Consider the following 23,151-nt stretch of genomic DNA (forward strand, 5'->3'; position numbering starts at 1 on the left):
TTTTTTCATTAAAGTAAATTAATTTTTTGAAAAAATATAAATAATTTTTATAATCAAACGGCTACTTATTGCTTGGATTATGATGGTATGAATTGTTGCTACTGTTATACTTTACTATTATCTACTATTCTACTTATCTTCTTTTACTTTATATTATTTTTGATAAATTTTACTTAAATTGAGTATCTATCGAAAATCATCTCTTTTTAGGAGAAAGATAAAAAATTATCCACATCTAATATTTACACTAGACTACTCTATAATGATTGCATAACACATTTCGTTCACATATCAATGAACCATAAGTCCATATCTAGTTAACAAACCTTTTAACCTTAATTAGAGAAAGAGAAAAGTTTAACCACACCTAATATTTATTCCAAACTAATGAATACATAACACATTTCTTTCACATATCTTTTTTTTTTCAATAGTTGTGGTATTCGAACCATCTTTCATTTACCTTGATTAATTCCACAAACTACCTGTCATCTCCCAGACTCCCATCAGGCACCGGCAACAGGTATCATGTAAGTTTTCACACATCACTACACCATGAATAGATAGTTAATACGTATTCTCACCTTAGTTTTAAATATGACACTGTTTATTAGGGCACTTGACACTTATATTCAAAGAGTTTTTTACATAGCCAAGAACTACAGGTTTAACCAGTTTCAGTTTTTCCCCCCTTATCATTAGCATTAGTCTATAAAAATATACAATATATTCACAAAGTATTTACATATTTGAGCTAGAGCTATATATAATTAATAAATCCTCGTGGGTTGTGGTTCGGTCCTTCCTCAGACCCCGCACATAGCGAGAGCATTAGTGTAGGCTGCCCTTTTTATAAATAATTGATCTTCAAATATGGTGACAGCATCGACCACGATAAACAGCTTCTATATGCATACATATCAAGTTCTTGCTTCAACAAACTGCAACAATCCTGTCAAAGAAATGAAGCAACCTTCTTACAAGAATCAACTTTTCGATTCCAAACTTAAAGTTTGAAGGAATATATAAAAGGGCAGCTCGGTGTGCTAAAGCTCCGTGGAAGGGCCGAACCTCAAGGGTTTATTTTATGCAACCTTAACTCACATTTATGTAACAGGCTGTTTCTGGCCTTCTGATCACATGACAACAACTTTACCAGCTACTCCAATGGTCCCCTTCGTTTGGAAGGAATGTATATAAAGGAAGACAAAGACACTACTGGATTTAGCCAAAAAATAACTTGTGTCATTGAGGAAAAAGATTAGAATAACACACCTTGCTATGTCCAATTCTTGTTGGATCGAAGTTGAGTAAGCTTGTCCCTCCAAAGAGCTACATTACCCAATAGACGAGCAAATTAAGAGCTTTAACCAGGCAACAAACAAACAGAAAAACATCTGTACAAATCACCAAGAATTTTTCAACAAAACAGAAAACAATAGCAGTCGAGTGAATAATGAACTGGTGGTCTGATTATATGGATTTGCGCAATCATATCTTCATTAGCTAGCTTTTAAGTTTGAGAACTGGTGGTCTGATTATATGGATTTGCGCAATCATATCTTCATTAGCTAGCTTTTAAGTTTGAGTTAGACCAGGTGTCATATCTTTACATAATACAAACCAGGCAGACAAAGACCCTCAATTTTTCAGTTTTGTGCTAATCTGAAGACATTTCATGTACTTCTGAGCACCTCCCTTTTCTCCTGATTAGGAAAAACCTGGGAAAGATTGATAGGAAATGAGGGATGCTGGACGACTTCAACGAAAATGTTCAAAGCACCACCTTTGTCAATTATCTTGATGTCCAGATGAAAAGTTGAAATCCATAAGAAAAGTTCCCTCATCCTCAATCCCTCGCAGAGAGAGGACTAGTTTTTCAGTAAGCAGGAGTGCGAGGAAGTGTTTTTCACCGTACTAAGAGGTTGACACGTCCAGAAAGGAACCAGATACTTGATAAAAGTCCAAGTTGATGCCTTCGTCTAAGCTCCTATGCCATCAGAATACAGATTAATTTGATTATTTAATACTACAGTACATGCCATTAGTCCAATTATTTCGCATTTATACCCCCACCCAAATATTTTGCAGCCATCAAACTCAATGTCTAAACCCAATCTGGTCGGCAACAAATATGTCGTCCCGGCAAGTTTCCATACATGTACAAACTCTATATCTTTATAGTAGTAAAAACTATGCAAAAGATTTTAACCGCATGAAAAGAAAGGTAGATAGACCACAAGATAGTTATATGTTAATGTTTGGTATTAATATGTAGACATGTTTATAAAGTCTACCTGCATCTCTGTATCGTTCTTCTACTGCAGCAACCAGCATGTTCCGCACAAGAATAAACTCCTTTTCATCATTGGATGGCTTCCCCATAGGTCTGAATACATAATGCTAGTCAGAACTATATTTTGTTCAAAAACGGAATTATTCTAAGGCATCATAGTTGCATCTGAAACCAGAGATATCAACAAAAATATACCCAGTGTAATCCCACAAAGTAGCATTAAAATTTTCAGCTCGTTTTGAATTTTCAAACTACTGTTGTTCACTTGTATAACATGAACCAAATACGTACACTATATAGCGAATCAATAGTTTATGTAGTTATTATGTAATTCATGGATTACTTGCACATCATCACTTCCATTAAGGAAAAAAAAGATCACTTCAATACGCATTCTGCAATTTAACAGATGACTTAAGGGCAGCCCGGTGCACTACAACTCCCCCTATGTGTGGGGTCTGGGAAGGGCCGGACCACAAAGGTCTATTGCATGCAGCCTTATCCTGCATTTCTGCAAGAAGCTGTTTCCACGGCTTGAATCCTTGACCTCCTGGTCACATGGCAACAACTTTACTGTTACTCCAAGGCTCTCCTTCGTTTAAGCCCGGGACGACTTGTCAAATACACACAATGAACATAAAGCAATTTTCAAACACTGCCCAAAAGCAACTCATTTTGAAAAAGATATCTATAGAACATTGACTTACTTGTCAAGCTCACCAAACAATAGGCCATCAGGAGTGGCAGTGTGGGGTGCAGGATCTGCAGACTCAACAATCCTCACAGTATCACTGTACACCAAGTTTTTATTGACTTGTATTGGCACCTAAGAAAATTAGAAACAACACAAGTACTAATACTTCAGTGTTGCTTGGTTCACAAATATAATTCCACCAAGTTATGACACCAAATTGAAAATAAAATTTCAGTTTGTGGTTTAGAGGGGATTGTTAATGACTGCATTATTGACGGAATTGGATAAAATGTTATCCGGAAACGACTGCATTGTTGACCATTTGCACTGATACTTCAATGATTTTAGGTTATAAGCTCCAATTACTTTACCTTGCATTTCACAGCGATGTTGATTGCATCAGAAGGACGAAGATCAAAGCTAATACACTCAGCATCATTATCTAACTGTTACCACAACCACATGAAAGTTAGTAAAAAGCTACATGCTACCAAAAATGTACATGCAATTGAGTCAGTATTCAGCAACAAGTACACTTCTCGCATACCTTGGTTAGATATAACTGAGCAAGATAAGCCCCGTGCTCTCTTTTGGTAACTCGAACAAGTTTAACCTTCAAACTACAACCATCAGATAAAGCTTGAAAAATTATGGCATTTACTGGTAAGTAAATGCACAAACAACAAACTTACTACATAGCCCATCTGATCAACCATTTCCTTCAAAACTTGATAAATTGTTGGTCTGGCCTGAAAAGGAGTAAATATTTGTACCTTTTAGTAGCAGCACAAAACGATGCTTACTGTAACTTTGGCTGAATGGCCTTATCCGAATCAATATGAAACAGAAGACGTACAAGTTGGACATTGCGTACAGCAGCCATGAGCAGTACACTTGACATCTCCACTGTTGCATAAAATAGAACACAACATTAGACAATCTTATTTGGAGAATACTCCCGAGCGATTTTAGCCTCACTAAGACAATAGTAAATGATTCATGTACGTACAAACAATTATAGGAAGAAGCAGCCCAGTCCCGTCCTCCATCCTTAGCACAATCGCTGGGCTTGGAGCATAATCATGTATCTGAACCCCCTGTGGATTGTTATGGACGCATGTCACATGTCTGCCATCTCTCATCTTGATCATGAAACCATCTTTCCGTCTTTGCACTTCAACTACACAGGATAATAGGGAAGTCATCACAAAATTGCATCGCCTTTTCACTTCGACATGTATCGGGAGTTGGGACTTGTTGGTTGATTATGTCTTACATGGAAATCTAGCACCAAAAAAGTGTGGCATACAGGGGAAGACATGCAAAAAAGATGGGAAAGATTCAAGAAAATATTTTTCACCATTCCATTTCCAAGAAGTAGAAGGTCCAGACAACCTTACATCAATATAAAACAAAATTCAGCGTGATCCATTGTTTCCAATCAACGTTAAGTGAGATATAGTTTTATCCACTTGTACGAAAGCAACCAACACACATCTATACAGCAAACAAAATGTCAAACGCAAAGCAGAAATATCACACTGAACAAGAAAATCAACATACCAGCTTCAACCACGCTAGAATTCACATAATCAGCATCACTTTCATTAAAATTTTCGGCCATACTACCATTGTCGTTTGATGATGAACTGAAACTGCATCGGATAAACTTGCTTACACGTGATCGTGGTAGTAGAGTCACATTAACCCGCCGGTTAGTTATCCCATTAAACCCCCATAACTCACTCCTCAGCATCTTAGCCTTCACTATAGATGAATGGATGGCCCCTGTTCGGTTTCCACAAAAAAGAGGGCAAACAACAGGCCCTTGCAGAGAGCTCATTTTGCCTAATTTGAAATCCATTACACAACGATTAGATTATACAACAACAACAATATAACTAGAACAATCCCACAAAATGGAGTCTAGAGAAGGTAGAGTGTACGCAGACCAAACCCCTACTTGAGAAGTAGAGAGACTGTTTCCGATAGATCCTCGGCTCAAGAAAAACATTCCAAGGAAAGAAGTAATGGAAGTACAACAAACAACAACTAGTAACAAGAAACAACAAATAGCAACAGAGCAGGAACTACAACAAAACAACAATAATCGAGGTACAAGGAACAACAATTAGATTGTAATCCAATATATTGGTTAATGAAATTATAAAAGAATAACCGCTCTTATACTTTGACCAAACACTTGATACTAATTTCCTTTTTACAGTTGGTACTTGGTAAAAGTATTTGTTTTATGTATATATATTACATATCGACACCCCTTGACTTCTTCGTTGCAGATTTACTTTTTTATATTTTGACTCGAGTAGTGAAATTCTAACTTCGCCTCTAGCTTCCTCCAACCAGTTACTTGGTAACTTACAGGCGGGAAGCAAAGGTGTAGCTACATGTGGAGAAGGGTGACCAGTTGAATACTCTTTATCGAAAAATTATACTATGTATATAAAAAATTATACGAAGTATACAGATCAAAAAACCATTTTATATACTTATATATTAAATCTTGAACATCCTTAATGAAATTTCTAACTTTGCCAATGGGTTCCCATGGAACTACTAAACCTATTCCTCTGGGTAACTAAAAGCCTAAACCAGTTTAATAAATTACATAGAGTGATCATAGAAACTATTCAGAAGGTATTTTTCTTTTAGGAAGTCCATATATAGTATTCTCTTAATACACTTTTACTTATCACATTTCGCTTCCCGACAGTTAAATTATATAAAATTTGATCAACATTTTAAGATATATTTTTCTCTATCATATTAATATATGAGACGAATTCCAACTTATATTATCTTTCACATAGATTTCAAACCAAAATATTGAATGAATCTAAATCAATTTAGCTTAGTAAATTAGTTAAACTAACTTTTATGAAGCGAAACGTGACAAGTAAAAGTGAATCGAAGGAGTATTTCACACCTGAATTACAAAGTTTTCCAGAAAAAAGTTAATCTTCAGCAGAACTCCAAAAATCAACAGTTTCTGATCAACAATTCATAGTTTCAGTCACAAAATTTACAATATTGAATATTCACAGTTTTCTTACAAAGCTATGAATAATATAAATATTTGTTCAGAAAATTTTGTTGAAGTGAGAGAGAATTGGATAATTGAAGTTTGAAGAAGGAAAAATAATTGGAACAAGAAGATATTTAACTATATATTTATTAGGTGAGTTAGTAATGGTCACTCAATTTATAATTTTTCTCTCGCAAGTCACTTAATTTTATTTTTTACTTCTTTGGTCCTATTTTATCTATCCCAAAAGTGGGATAGCATAACTATTAAAAAAATAATAATTAATAATATAATTTTATCATTTTACTTCACTTAATTGTATCTAATTGTTAGTTCCAATATTGATAGATGATTAATATCAAAATATCATTTATATTTTTAATAGTGTATTTTTAATGATGCTACATTTTACAATATTTTTCAAGAATACTAATATCAAATAGTAATCAATTACACTAAGGGCATAATGAAAAAGAAAAATTGTCTTGTCTTGATAAGTAAAATAGGACAAGTAAAATGGAACATCAAATTAAAAAATTTGAGACGGGTAAAATGGAACGGAGCGAGTACTTCAAAAGTCACTCAACTAATGGTTCATTCTCTCATAAAGTCACTTAACTTTGATTTTTATTTTAAAAGTCACTTAACTATAAGCGTTTCACTTACAAAGTCACTCAACCAATTTAATTAATTTTTTCATTAAAATTTGCTGACATGAAATTTTATTTAAAACCATAACTCTAAAAAAAGAAATCATTTGAACCATATAATTACATATTCTCATGTTTACTTACATTTAATCCTCCAAAAATTTATAATATCATAAATAGTTTATATTAATTCACTTATAATGTTAATATTAACTTTTAAGTTTTTCAGAACAATATTCATTTAATTAATTAGATTTAATTAACTTTAAACGTGACACTTATTTACTGAATGATTTTTTCTATCATAATGTAATTTTTTTATATTACCACCTGCATAATAGACACATGCATCAAATAAATACAGTGAATTTTATTCCTAATAAGTTGATAAAAGGAAACGTTAAAGATTTCAAACTAAAATGATATGGCACAAAACATTAGCAAATGTCATTAAACATTAGTAACATTATAATATATACACTGCAAAGAGGTAAAATTAGCAGCAAAAATTATACAATCAAATAATTGTGATTTTAGGATATTAATTGATGATTTGTATGACTATATATACTTTAAATTATAGAGTAATCATTGGACAAGAAAAATTGCAAAAAATAGTCGTAAAATCAAAATTTAAGAAATAAAAAATATATTTAAACCATTTAAATAAAATTTGAATATGGACGGGTCATTAAATTGATTGTTTAAATGAAAGTCTTTTTTATTTCTTAAATTTTTTGTGTTAAATAAAATTACATTTCAGCAAATTTTAATTAAAAAAATTAATTAAATAACTTGAATAATTTTGTAAGTAAGACACTTATAGTTGAGTGACTTTTGAAGTAAAAAATAAAGTTGAATGACATTATGAGAAAAGAACTCATAGTTGAGTAATTTTTGAAGTAAAAATCAAAATTTAGTGACTTTCTGAGAAGAAGAACCGTAAGTTGAGTCAACATTTGAGTTATCAACTCTTTATTTGGTGCATATATAGGCAATAAATTGTCAGTTGTCATCATCATACTATATGGGAAGTTTCAGTAATTTGACATCTATGACCTCTCTGTCAATTGGCTTAACACATGACCAATTCAATAAACTTATCAAGAATATTTCATTTACCCATTCAAATTAATCAATCATGTTTTAATTGAATAACTCCTAATAAAGTATTGTAATCAGACTTTTTGGAGTCAAAATACGAAAGCAAAATTATGTGTTCTCATTTTTCTATTAAGTAAAATTATAAAATCAAAGAAATTTTCTACATGCAGTAGATATGTATAATTAAAAAAGATGATATACAATTAACTTAATTATCTAATGTATGAATAAAAATACGTCTGAAATTTTTTCCAAAATTTAAAATGAAAGTGTTAAATTCAAACACTTCATTAAAAATTGAGGTGTTCTATTGAAATATAGGCTAGAGCTTAGTTTGATTACTCAAATGGAACATTATGACAAGTTTTAGTAGATTAGCTATGTATTACGCCCAATTAATTTAAATTCGCACATAGGATTCGTAAAGAGGAAATATTTTGATTCATCAATTATTTTGTTTTAATATTTGAATTCAAAATATTCGATAGATTAAAAAAAATCATCTTGCCACAAGTAAAATAGGCAGTGGTATAATTTTTTAAATTTATGTTTGACTATATATATCTTGAAATAAACCACTTGGTCTAGATTTCAATTCTTGCCAACTGTGTACTCTGTTAAATAATATCCTTCACACATTCAATCTAACCTTATCTACTAAGTAATTATTCATATGTTAAAATAGTCTGATTTATAACAACAACAAATATGTATAATTGCTAATAGTCATGTTTTATGAGGGCACCATTGACTTCTATATGATCGAGTACTTCTACAAAACTTTTATTAGAGTTCCTTAAAACACTTGTTCGGTTCAGAACAGATAGGACGTCATGCAGAAGCTTAAAGCTTACAACTCACGGAGACAATAATTTAGAGGAAAAGAAAAATATATTAAATAATATATTATTAATATGATTTGATCAAACCTATATATAAAAACATAATATCGAAAAAATAAAAAACATATTCAAAGAAATCTCCTGTCAACTAAGATTTTTTTATGATTATACTTTAGAAGAGAGATCTTCAATGTATAGAGATACAATATCTTTGAAAATTAGGTAAAATAAAAAAATTTAGCGTAAATGCTAACAAAGTATGTTTTAATTTTTGGATTATTTTCCTAACAAATTTACATTCACTTACTATTTTTCATTTATAAACGATAAAAAATAGTTTCGTGTGAAACCCTGGATCCTTTACAATCATACACCTCTTGTTAATAAGTCATAATCTACATAATTGATAATTTGTTAGCTTCATGTGAAAAAATTTCACTCAAATATCATTCAAACATCTAGTCTGCAAAAATATGTACATAATATATACGTTTAGTTTATACCAAATATATATTATACATATAAGATATATCTATACACTACATATCGACAGTGTATACTTCGAACATATACGTAAATATTGTTATCCATATTGTAGGTATTTGAACACTTAGGAGTGTGATTAATGTAATATTAAATTTTCACAAACTTCAATATATAAGAAAGTAATTATACAGAGAAAATGACCTCTTATGGCCATTTATAATTTAAATTAAATAAATGATATTTTTAGATCTTTGATGTATTATTTTCATATTTTTTATATATAAAAATAAAAATCTCTTAAAAACACATAAAACTTAAGGTAATTTACTAAACGACTACAAAATCGACACTAACATTTTATAATTTTCAACTTTTTTTTTTTTACTATTAGGTAACTGAAAGCGACATGCTAATGAAACAACTTACTAATTGGAAAAATATCCATTGAGATGGACAATGACAAATAAATTAAAGAGCCGCTGTCACTATTCATAGCCTCTAATTTTAGAAAGAAAAAAGAAACAAGCAACGTGTTAGATCAAATCACTTTTTCCGAGTTGGTCTCTATTGAAATTCGACTGATCAAATTCTCACAAAAAAAAGGATTCATGATTTGAATAGAAAATAAAACATTTCCGATCAAATATGTTTCATTCCAATAGACATTGAAATTTAAAAAAAAAAACACAAGCAACCATTGGATCAAGACTTTTTCCCTCACTCGGCGATCAATATCTGTATTAAAATTCGACTAGGTCAAATATTCACCAAAAACTTGACTTTAATAAAAGATAAAATGTTCCCTTTCAAATCTGACTTCGTTTCCATAGTCAGTTTGAATATTCCTAATTAAAGATAGAAAAGTACTTACCGCAATCTTTTATCAGACTATTTAGATGTTAAGATATTTTGATTCTTCTATGACCCTTACGCTAAAAGTAGACGACTAAAAAATTAGCAAGTGGAAGTGTGACAAATGTAAACATTTTAATCAATTTTAATTATTGTATATGTCCAAATATCTATTATTGGTGACTCTCACTATCATGCCATATACAAAAGATCAAAGCATTTTTTTGGTACTTTTCTAGCTTTAGATAGTGAATTATTATTAGATGAAAAGACACAAGGGAGGAGAGCTTCTAGTGTCATTGCAATCATGCACTTTTTTCATAGTCACATGAAATTAAAAAATTATTTGTTTTATTAATTTAGATTGACGTCAAATGAAAAAAGGTTAGATGAGTGACTATTGACTTCGCAGACACTCTTGAACCATGCACCTAAAGTGTGAAAGGTAGAATCGCGATAATTAACCAGGTCACTATAACAATATAAACTTTTAGTTGCACTAAATATGCAATTTAGCGAGTGTTAAAACTTTGTCGGCATTAATTATATTTGATGTGACTATAGGCTTTAGGAACGTTACAAAGAGTGTTGAAATATAATTGTTACTAATAGTTATCTCTAAAAATATTATCTAGAGGCAATTAAGATGTTAATGTTATGAAATATAAAGCAAAGAAGAAGAAAAATAGAGAGAAAATAGAGTAATTTTTTATTTCTCTTGACGGATCTCTTGGATCTTTGAGGATGATTTACAATGAAGGAAGCCCTTCTATTTATCGGGAAATTTACTCCTAGTTTCTGATTAAAAGACAGATAATTCAAATCCTGATAGATATCAACTAGATCTTGATAGATCTTATCTATATAGACATTCACTATAATAGCAAATAAATTTATAACACTCCCCCTTGAATGTCTAATTGATAGATAATGTGCCTCGTTAAAACCTTACTAGAAAAAACTCAGTGAAAAAAAAATCTAGTGAAGGAGACTACACATCTCTAACAATATGCATGCATGCTGCCTCATTAAAAACCTTACAAGGAAAACCCAGTAGGACAAAATCTTAAAAGGAAAAAAGAGTACAACGCGTATTTACTCCCCTAATGAGAACATCCTTAAACTTTTGCATCCCGGCCTTGTGCACCATCTTCTTGAAAATTATAATTACCAGAGACTTGGTGAATAAATCAGTCACATTGTCACTTGAACGAATCTGTTGCATGTTAATATCACCATTCTTTTGTAACTCATGTATGTAAAAAAAAACTTTAATGAAGTGTGCTTCGTTCTATCTCCTTTTATGAATCCTCCATTAAGATGTGCTTGCATGCTGCATTATCTCTGTATAAAAATATGGGTACATTGTCACCTTTCAAACCACATTTTTCTCGAATGAGATGTATCATGGATCTCAATCACACATATTTCCGACTCGCTTCATGAATAGATATTATCTCAGGATAATTTAATGAAGTGACTACAGTATATCTCCAAAATATGACAGTATCCCCACATATGAACACATAGCCTTGCCAACAAATTAATTGAGCTTTATGCGGGACAGATAAGTACCCAACATCAGCATAGCCATCAAGATTGAGACTGCAAGCGTTAGAATAAAATAAGTTCATGTCTTTTATCCCATTTCGATGTCTCCCAGTAGGAGGAGAAATATATATTGCTAACAAATTAATCGAAAAGGCTATATCAGGTGTTGTAGTATTTGCAAGATATATTTTGTCAAGTGACAATATTTAACATTTCATGTGTGACGTCTTCAAGTATGTGGAATACAAATCAAATAAGTATTCACTTACCAAGATGCACCCTTTCATGTCACTTGATAAATATTTCTAGGTCAGCATGCTTAAATAAACGTAGAAATTAGAGCCTCATAAGCTTTCACAATATTGCGCCAATATTGTATCAAAGATATCATTGATGATATATTATTTCGTATCGGTTCACAGTGTGACATAACATTTTGAGATCTCATTACGTCATTATTTTCAGGTACCTGAACCTCTCATAAGGTTTCATGAAGTGTTATGTCGTAAGCTTTTCAAGAGCACATTGTCTTCTTATTATGATCATTTGTTCCTTATCCTTTTTAGGGATTATTTCATTTGGAACCAATTGGTCTACTACGCTTCACGCATGCATTGACTTTGTCTTTTAGGAACACAAAATAGGAGCACTTGCAGCTTAAATATGAGATGTGTTTGACATTCCACTTGAATTATCTTTTGAATGAGGATCTGATGATAATTCCTAACATATTTCATAGCTGCTTATAATCTCCCCCTTATGTTAGGAAAACTAACATACATCCTCCATCTTTGTGCATCACGGTATATTCATTAATCGTATATCACACATAAAAATTTTTTAGATGAAATGTTTGGTTCATGACCTTAAACCAATTGAGAAGGAAGAAATAATCATAATCTTTTAATCTAATGCATACAAGTGTTGTTGTATGCAACATATCATATTTCAGACCAACACATGAAACTTTGTTCTCATTAGCAATGATTTAGCAATTTATCAAAGGCATTCAATGCCAAACCATCATCATCAAGATGGATTATTTTGATTATACAATCTGAAAGTTATGTTCTTAACTCAATTTTATTGAGCAAGCAACTTTATGAATGTCAAGGTGCAGGTCGACAATGATTGTACATGTGATCATTTTATTGATGCATCTTTTCAACATATCAAATGATAGGTGAACGGGTCCATATTCACCCTGTATACTTTTCAAATTTTAAGTGATCAAATCCCAACATTAGTTGGTCCAACCAACTTATCATGAGAACAAGCAACATTAAAAGCTCATGAAGAATTTTTGAATTCTTCAATATGTATTTAATACTCCCTCCGTTCATAATAAATGAATTATTGGAGTATTTTTGGTGTTTCAAAATAAATGAATCGTTATTTTTTTTTTTCAAATTTATCCTTGAGGATTTGACAACCAAGGGACCATCAACTGAAAAAGAACGACATAAATATGATTTTGTACTTTGAAAAAGGGTAAAAATGAAAAACTATGTTAAATTTGTGTCTTTGATACTTTTTTCTTAATCTGTGTGCCAAAATCCAACAATTCATTTATTATGAAATGGAGGAAGTACTTAATAATTACATCTTTAGGATGTCACAATCGTTCATGTCAATTTATGAACTTTTATACTAGTAAATTCCAAGTTTACCATGACATGTATTTTTTTCTTTAGTAAATTTCAGATTTACTATGATGTGAATAGATTTCAGATTTCCTACTTGGAAAGTAGATTTTAGGATAACTCTTCTCAACTATTTTGCCTCTTTCGGAGGTGAGTTATGATACCACCACAATCAAGTGCACACTTGTATTGAAACAATCAAAATTCTCATTCCCTAGGAATATAATCGTGACTTAAGCGTATCAAATTATGATAGCTACTACAAAAGTAAATTGAGGATACATATGATTTATTGCTACCGTATTCAATTCAAGGAATGTAACATATTTAATGGGACATGTTTCACCAAATGCCCATTATTTTGCCTTAGCCATCATAATATAATCAATATGGTGTATTGAGAATCAAACTCAATATCTTATCCATATAAATGCATCTTAGGCAATAACTCGATAAGACTTGAACCCAACATATTATCATCCTTTTGATAATATTGTTCTTGAGGAATAAATTTAAAACATAAATCATTCCAAACCAATTATTTTTCCTCAAATCCAACAATAATTATATTATTAGTAGCAAAAGACAATAATATAAGAAATTACTAACCTTAAAATTACCTTTAGATTTATAATCTCACCTTATTTAGCAGAATCTCATGTTGATAACATGTTATGAAATATAAAGCAAAGAAGAAGAAGAATAGAGAGAGACACTACAAAAAATTTGATTATTTGGGACAAATTATTTTGTCACTTTAAGTCATATTTCGTCGCAAAAAATTTAGCGTGACAAAATTTTTTTTGTCAATCAATCGTCTCCAAAAGTGGGTCGCTAAAAGTAGACAAAGATGATTTAGTATTTCGTCGCTAAAAAATTAAATTGGCTACAAAAAATAAAAAATCGTTTCCAAATGTGCAACATTTATGACGAATCTGTTTGTCATAAATATATAATTTTTTTTGTAGTTGATGATATGCTTTTGTCACTAAAAAGTTATCAATACCGACAAAATTTCATTGTCGCTAATTATTTAGTTCAATCAGCGACGACATCAATTGCCGCCAGAGTTATATATATTTTGTGGTTGAACAAATGTATTTTCGTCACTATTGACAACTTTTTGTATACAACAAAAAATTTCATCCTTAAATGTATGAATTAGTGACAAATTTATTATTCTAATAAAGATTAATAATTTTGTAGTTAAATCTACCATTTTATCACTAAAAATAGTAGTTTTTACCGACAATGTAGAATCGTCACTAAATTATTATAATTACCGACAATTATGATTGTCATAAAATACAAAATTAATTTGTATCAAATAAAAAGGAAGATATTGAGACAAATACATTTGTCACTAAATATAATCAAACTTATGACGAACTAGTTTATTTCGTGACGAAAATAATTGTCTTGAAAAGTCTAATTTAATCATTGCTAAAAATTATATTTGATAATAAAATCTTTTATCACCAATTACAAGAAAACGCTTAATTATTTCATATTGGTAGTATTTTTTAATTAGAATTGAATAAATTAAAAATAAGATTATAAAACATGTTAGATTGATAAAACTCACCCACAATCATACAATTAAAAAAATTAAAATTGTACTAAGGTAATATCTCCTCACAGGACAAAGAAAAGTAAAACTAGTCCAACACAAAGGAAATTTAACTGAAATATAGTACTAAATATTACTCTTATTCTAAACTAAGGTAGATATGTTGAGGTTTCTTCCATAGTACCAATAACGTGTTGAGCTTGCAATTGGTCTTCATTCAACTCTCAGTTTTACACCTGTGGAAAAGAGAAGAAAATTAAGATTGATGATGATGCTTCAGCTTTGATAGTCATAATGACTACATGCTATTGTTGCTCCAAGCCACAACTAGAATCCATTAAACATGTAATTATGAAAAGCTAGGCTACCCAAAAACTAGATAAATACTATCCGGTAAACACATCAAACTTCTATAACAACAACAATAACATACCGATATATTCCCACAAAGTGCGGTTTAGAGAGGGTAAAGTGTGTATACTTTCCATAAGTTACTGACCTAAACAAACTATCATATACTATCCCCACTCCAAAAATAGACTATCTCCTTCTGAAACAAGAAACTTCATCAGGAACTCACTTCAAAAGGAAATATACCAGCGATCTCCTCTATAGAAACAACACGAGACATTCACCAACACAAAACCATCAGCTCACTGACATAGACAATATTCCCCACTATAGATCAGAAAAGAGAATCCTCAAGACAAAAAAACTAAAAGGCCTGACTCCTTCTTCCATAAACCAGCACCTACTCTTTAATTTAACACTAGATTGTCAATATTATTGAGGTTTTCTTTTTTCTACTGTGAGAAACCTCCAGTTCATTATTCTAGTTCGATTGCCTCTAAAAATAAAAAAAGAGGAAGGGTATGGATAACATCATCTGAAATTTATAATTGGAGAGAAAGTTATAACGAATTTCTTCGGATGAGCCTGATAACTCAATATTGAGAAATTAATAAACTACCTTATAAGTTGTCAAAAAAAAAAACCCAGAGTATGCAAAAATTGCATATGCCTACCTACATGATAATTTTATCTTATCCTAAGCAGTATTGCACTTGAGATGATAAAAAACCAAACAAAAACTTAGGACTATGTAAAAGCAAGAAGAAATTCATCTAGTGATTCTCAATAAAAAGTATTATCAGCATTTTCATAAGAAACAATCTGAACAGATAGAACTTTTCTCCTACTTAGACATAGACTAGCAGTTCATTTGTTTAGCTAGGGAATATAGATCCAACCGTAAACTGGTTCTAGAGTCCAAGGAGCTGGTAGCTTTGTAATTCTTTTATTACTTGTTGAAATAAAAAATTTCTCCGATCACATTTGAAGTTTATAATGAAACAAAAAGCATCCCTAGCTTAAACCTAGCCAAAACAGGAAACTCTAAGAGATACATAAGTCATCCAAATCATTATTCAGAGATTTTTTGCTTTGGAGCTTATTACTCTTCACACTCATAACCACCATCTTGTATATTGAATACCACAATTGGCCACCTAACTAAATACAACTTTCTCCAGTCAGAGTCCACCAAACTAGATACAATTTTCTCCAGTCAAAATTTCCTTTCCAGAATGAATAACGTCTGAGCTTATTGAATCTTTTCTCTACAGAATAAGGGATAAAGGACATTAGGTAAGTAGACACACTATCTAATACACCCAGGTGAATCTCCAGATAAATACTGCATCTTCCAGGGAGATAATATTCATTCTATTTTTGCTTGATAAATAAACAATAAGATAACATTTGCTCAACTTTCCCGCGGTACAAAACAAAGGAAAGCATTTGTATGGAAGGTTTTATTTCTCTCATGCATGAATCATTTACTTCGTTCATGTAATTTAGTCCATATTACATGATATTTGCAATTTATTTTAGGTTATAGATCAATATAGATTACATAGACTTACCTGCAATTAAGTAATCTAATAATATAAATACTTATCGTCAGTGCAAAAAACTTGAAACTCAAAACGAAATAGCCAGTCAAACAACTACATACAACAGTCTAATTTCAAGATGGATGTTTCACAAATAATGCAGAAAAATTGAGAAATACAGTCCAACCAGAGCAAAGCTCAGAGAAACAGAAATATAATTTCAATCCTCGATCATAATCATCCTCTCTACCCTCATAAGATAGGAAGGTAAGATGGATACATCCCCCTTCCAAAACCCCACTTGAAGAATTTCAATGGATAATTTGCTGTAACTTGTAATCACAATCATCCTTCAAGTTCATAGTAAAAGCTAGACACAGATTAATCATTGAACGTTGGAGGAGAAAAATAAGAACCCATTTGGGGAAAATGTATGCATAATCATGCCAGTACAAATAGAAACTTTATGATTCAAGTTGCATATTAGTCTTGAAAAAAATAATCTTAAAGTCAAAAGAATGTAACCAGTACAACGATGAGGGTCTGGCTCAGGCCAACGCTTTATACAGAAATTAGTTACAAAGTAATTTCAAGCTAACATCCAAAGAATAGTAATTAGTACATAATAATAATGCATTACAGGCTTTATGTGATATTTAGAAGGTTGGTGGGAAAGAAAAGACAACAAAAATGAAAGGATTCTCTTCTTTCCGAGAACGAGAACTTTCAAGTATTTAGGAGCCAAAGTGCAGCAGGAAAGCTTCTAAATAACTCTCCTTGAACTCAAGTGGCACAAAAACCATGAAACAATATATATTTTGACCCTATCAATTGGTAATTCCATAATTAGAGCTCAAAAATCATAAATTTCCTTCAAAACCATAGCCACAATAATACATCAGGACAGCTGAACTATAGAAGGAGAAACACATTAATAGAATAATGAAAAAAACAACTATAGACTGAAGCTTTCTTCACACAGTTGAACTATTAAAGCTTTTATAAGCGTCATGGTCGGCCGAAGATGCACATTTAAAACTGAGTAAATATATTTGTTCACATTCTTTTACTACTCTTAGTAGCTGTCCTGTGAAGATTAAACTTAAGTGCGTTATTTTTTTTTTTTGACAATTAGTACTGTAAGCTTAAACTAAGTGTTAGACCAATCGCAGATCTCCAGTGGCATCATAAGAATCTTTTTATAGTCATTAAATCTACAATTCCCAAGGAAAGTAAATAGATAGTCTCAAGACCATAGAAATTATGTTCCGGGATACATTGGAAAGTGCTTATTTTCATTTTAGACTCAAATCTGTTCAAGAGATATGACCACAAAATGTTTCCACAATAATTTTCCTCAATAGTTTCTTACGACAATTTTAAGAGCGCAAGAAAAAATGCAATGCATTATTCAGCATGAAAATGAATTGGACAAATCAAAATTTTTTCAGATGATTTATAGCGTACTTCGAACGGGGGGCAATAGTAGGAACGTCCCGAGGGTGCATTCTGTGGCTAGTATGTAGTAAGGGTTATAGAAAAAGCAAAAAAACGTATACTAATAAGAAACCATAATGTTTTACCAATATTCATATAACTATAAACTCTTTTACCTCACCCCTCTTGCAGGAAAACTTTTCGCATCACATCTAAGAAGAATGAAAAAGTCAAGAGGATCCTGAACAAACAGTTGGTCAAAGCCCTCACCGAACCACCAAAATATTCAATCATTTAAACCTCAGAATGAAAAAAAAAGCTAAAGTAATAGTCTGATTCATAGATCATTTTATTTCTTTATTTTCCAATAACAGTATAATACCCAGTGTAATCCCACAAGCAGGGCTTAGGGATGATAACATTTCTTTATTGGCCAATAAGAACAAAAATTTACAAAAGTAATTTAATTTTGGTAAAACGAGAGATGCATACTTAACCAAGAGGTTTTTCCTTTAAACACACCAGTTACATTGCAATCAATTACCAATGTAGAAAATGACCTACTACCTAAACTTGTATAAGCCCTCAGAAGCTAATTCCTGACACATGAAACACCTAACTATCCAAGAAAGATTTTGTTCACCAGCTTTGAGACTTCAAGACAAAGTTGAACAATAAAGAAGGTGTTGCATCACTGAGCGTATGGAAGAAGGAGACCAAGGCGTAGAACCTGGGTTTTCGTCACACTACTACTTATGTGTGTTTGATGGTAAGAAAGAAAGTGTAGAACAATTTCATTGGTGGAATCCATGGAAGTTATGCAAATTGTATGTCAATGGAGTGGATTTGAGTGAGCAAAAACTCTCTTTCTGGTGTGATTCCCGCAGGCATATGGGGGCTACCAAAGCTCGAGATCATTAATGTTGTAATAAATGAGTTTGGAGGTAGTATTACTTCTAATATCCGAAGAGCAAAAACTTTGGGTAAAATTTATGTTGCTAATAATAGAATTTTTGGTGAATTGTTTACGAAAATATCAAATGATACTTCATTGGTGAGAATTGAACTTAGCAACAATCATTTTTTGGGTGAAATTTCAGGGAAATCGGGGAGCTTAAAATGATTGGTAATCTTTATTTACAAAAAAATAGGTTTTCTGGTTCAATACCTAATTCTTTAGGTTCTTGTGTTTCACTAAGAAAAATTAACATGGCTAAAAATTTTCTTCGTGGTACCATTCCTGTTTCTTTAGGATCTTTACCAACTTTAATTTCATTAAACTTGTCAGAAAATCAGCTTTCGGGGCAAATTCCAAAAAGTTTATCAAATCTGAAGTTAAATCTTCTTGATTTTTTGAATAATCAGTTGACGGGAGCAATACCAGATTCTCTATCACTTGATGCTTATAAGGGTAGTTTTGCTGGGAATAATGGTTTTTGTAGCAAAAACATCAAGAACTTTCATCGATGTTATGATGAATCTGGAAAGCCCAAAGAACGGTACACCCTTTTGATCTATATAATGGTGGCTTTCATTATGGTGCTCATTTCATTTGTGGGTTATTTGAACCTAAAGTAGGATGGTTATAAGGAACATGAGAGGTCTTTGAAGCAAAATTCTTGGAATATATAGTCATTTCATATATTGATCTCCACGGAGGATGAGATTCTTGATAGAATCAAGCATGATAATTTGATTGGAAAAGGTGGTTCTGGTAGTGTATACAGAGTGCAGTTTTTCGATGGAACGGATTTTGCTGCGAAACACGTTTGGACTTTTGATTCAGGAAACAGGAAAATATCAGGAACAACATCGCCAATATTGGGAAAACCTGGGAAGAAATCAAAAGAATTCGAGGCTGAGGTCGAAACACTCAGCTCAATTAGACATGTGAATAGGGTGAAATTGTATTGTAGCATAACAAGTGATGACTCGAGTCTGCAGGTGTCATTCTGATTCAACCAAAGATTCAACTCATATCATTTCTGGAACACATGGATTTACTGCTCCTGGTAAGATAGTTTATTCACCATAGTTGATTTGTGTATATAGATTATGTATTCGTTTTAGTCGGTGGAGAATTCAGGATTTACAGTCAATGAATCCAAAATAATTATGATATTGTTATATGTACATATGTATGGTTCTAGTCAAAAACAGCAAGTTCAACAAAACATGTAGAATCTTTCCTAGATCTGCCTCTAACTTTAGTTGTAGCGAGTTTCTAATTGCTGGTATCATTCTTGACTTATTTGAGTTGATTTGGTGTAACAAAATATGGATACACGCACAACGTGAACGAGAAAAGTGATGTATATAGCTTCAGTGTGGTACTGATGGAGCTTATATCTGGGAAAAGGCCAATAGAACCCGAAAACAGAGAGAACAACAACATAGTTACATGGGTGAGCATCAGATTGGGGAGCAAGGAAAGTGTATTATGCATAGTTGACTCAAGCAATTCCTGAAGTTTTCAAGGAAGATGCAATCAAAGTCTTGATAATTGCTATTGTCTGCACAACTAGGCTTCCCACATTAAGGCCACCAATGAGAAATATAGTCAAGATGCTAGAAGATGCAGAACCCTATAGATTGGTTGGGATCATTGTAAGCAAAGATGATGGTAGCAACAAGGTAGAGCAATTGAAGGATCACACTAAGATGTAACTGGATCCTTTCGGCTTCAATGAGTTTTAGTCGAATAACTTCATTCCACTTTGTATATAGAGATAAGGTCAGCGTACACTCTACCCTCCCTAGATACACTACATTGGATATGTTGGGTTCATACTACAAAAAGCAGAGCATAAGGAATATGCTGGACAACTAGACGTGGCAGGAGAAGAGGAAATAATAGATCGCTAAAACTAAGGGAGAACTAAAACAAAACAAAACAAAAAATAAGATCCTAAATGTGCATTTTCTCGAACTATTTTCCCTTTTACATTTACTATAAACATGATAAGACAAATATACTCTGCATTTAGGTGGATGTGCATTTACATAGATTCGATTGATTAAGATTTCAGTCCATAGATACCACTAACCATTCATTCTACAAAACAGTAACAAGAAAAAAGCTCATCCTCCCGCATAATTAGACAGTAAAGCACCAACTTTACAATCATAATTTTCAAGACTTGAGAAATGAGTGTCTTCTTTATGCTAGTCACTACTGTCTATATTGCAGCCATTTTATGATCAGAACCTTCAACAAATATTCGATAAAGACCCATAATAAAGACGAGCTCATTTAAAAATGAATCACGTTCTAAATTTCATAGCAACAATAAATTCTCATATTAAACAGTACTCCAACTAAGAAAGTTGTGTATGGAAATCACTGAACACGCAAAATGAACAAAATGCACAACCACAGATGAAAAAATTTGAGTTTTACACCTCCAATTGACAAACAACCTTGCCCCACTATATGATTGGATAGTAAAGCATCAACTTTACAATCATAGCTTTTAAGAACACAAGAAAGGACCATCTTTTGCACACTAGTCGCTACTGTCCACATCTCACTCATTTTATGATCAACACATTCGATATATATTCAATAAAGCCTCATGAGAACAACGAGTGCATTTCAAACAAAGAATCACTGTCTAACATGCACAATATCACTAAGTCCAACTAAAGAGCACTAAATTCTATCACCACCTTCTAGGAAGGCCTCAAATTAGAGATTATTTACATTAAATAGAAATATAAAACATGCAATAAGGAGTAAACTAGCTAGTTTCAAGATTAAAATCCACATGCAATAAACGCACAAGCAATAATCCCTAATGCAAAATAGACATCCAATACACTAGGCTCACTGAAAGAGTAAGCAGAAGTGAAGTTAAAATTTCCCTGAAATATACACTCTAATACTGACCTGAGCCAAAATTTCCACTCTAATCACATAGCTAAGCTGAAATTTCCACTCTAGTTACTAAGCTGATCTTAAAAGATGCAAACTGGGTTGTGGTTGGTAGTACAACAGAAACTTCTGATAAAAAGGTCAGATTAGAATAATCAGGGCAAAGGAGATAATGCATCGAACATGGCCGCAGAACCTCGGTTACACTATAAATAAGGCCTTTTGGGTTGCCCTACCAAGCTACAAGCATAGCTCTGTTACCCATGAACTTTACACACTTCTATCATCACAGCCTCACATTGTAACACCACCGTCACTAACAACAACAACATCAATATCAATGATAATGAAAACCCTTTTTCAAGGATTTACACGCAAAACGTATATGATGATGATGATGAATAAAGAGAATTGGAAGAAGTAACAACAAAAGGGTCAAATCTTAAACACTAAATCCTTCATTTCTTTGTGTGTGTTTATATATATCCTTCAAATTTCTTCGAATCCTTTGCGAACTGAACTACTGTGAGATGAAATTTGAGTATTTTGGGCAATGCAATTCGAAGAAATTTGATGGATTAGATGGATTTGAAGAAATTTGGGCATAGGATTTTGTGTGTGATAGAAAATAGATATATTTGGAAAAGGATTTTGTGAGAGAGAATCGGAGAAAAGGGCATAAATTGTCCTTATCTATACTAGTAGGTCTAATATAATCCCTTACATATAAATTATCAATTTTAATTCTTTAACTATTAAAAAGTTTATCAAGTTTGACCTTTATAAAGTTTTATACAAACAACCGTTGTTTATAGTAACGAAAATTCACACCTCCATTAGATTTTTTTCATTACTAATTTCTCCATTGTTTCTCTCTCTTTGACACCTTTACCTTGAATTTTTTTGGTCAAAAAATAGCTTAAAATTAGGAGTGTACATCGATCGATTTGGTTTGATTTTATATATTATCAGTTCGGTTTATCGATTTTTGATTTTTAAAAATGTTAAACCAATAACTAAACCAATAAGATATTTTTTATCGATTTTAGGTTTATCGATTTTTAGTCCTTAACGGTTCGATTTTCGGCCTAACCGATAAAAAAATACTCGTAAAATAAAAATAGTAGTAACTAACATGAAAAAAAAAACTGAATCTTAGTTGCAACCAAAAATCCTATATGATGTGTTTTAATTTACAAGAACCTTCAAGT

General features: G+C 31.9%; 1 protein-coding gene and 1 pseudogene across 3 annotated transcripts; one reads left to right on the plus strand and one right to left on the minus strand.

Moving 5' to 3' along the window:
* Positions 1–241: 241 nt before the first annotated feature.
* On the minus strand, positions 242–6,182 carry LOC107850971 (bifunctional nuclease 1). 3 transcript variants are annotated; one of them, XM_047401187.1, is made up of 11 exons: positions 5,938–6,182; positions 4,554–4,838; positions 4,000–4,170; positions 3,847–3,896; positions 3,683–3,739; positions 3,538–3,603; positions 3,362–3,436; positions 3,004–3,122; positions 2,298–2,389; positions 1,276–1,332; positions 242–548 (listed from the first exon to the last, which is right to left on the minus strand). In XM_047401187.1, the coding sequence occupies exons 2-10, from the start codon at positions 4,831–4,833 to the stop codon at positions 1,280–1,282; spliced, it is 963 nt and encodes a 320-aa protein (XP_047257143.1). In that variant the 5' UTR covers positions 4,834–4,838; positions 5,938–6,182; the 3' UTR covers positions 242–548; positions 1,276–1,279. The 3 variants fall into 3 exon arrangements, with proteins under 3 accessions (XP_047257143.1, XP_016551320.1, XP_047257144.1); XM_016695834.2 differs by lacking the exon at positions 242–548 and adding an exon at positions 586–952; XM_047401188.1 differs by lacking the exons at positions 242–548; positions 1,276–1,332 and adding an exon at positions 1,411–1,990 and having other exon boundaries at positions 5,938–6,179.
* A 12,586-nt stretch (positions 6,183–18,768) lies between these two features.
* LOC124889760 lies at positions 18,769–20,364 on the plus strand (annotated as a pseudogene).
* The last annotated feature ends 2,787 nt before the right edge of the window (positions 20,365–23,151 follow it).

The sequence above is a fragment of the Capsicum annuum genome, chromosome 12 (assembly GCF_002878395.1).
Source record: "Capsicum annuum cultivar UCD-10X-F1 chromosome 12, UCD10Xv1.1, whole genome shotgun sequence".
NCBI lineage: Eukaryota > Viridiplantae > Streptophyta > Magnoliopsida > Solanales > Solanaceae > Capsicum > Capsicum annuum.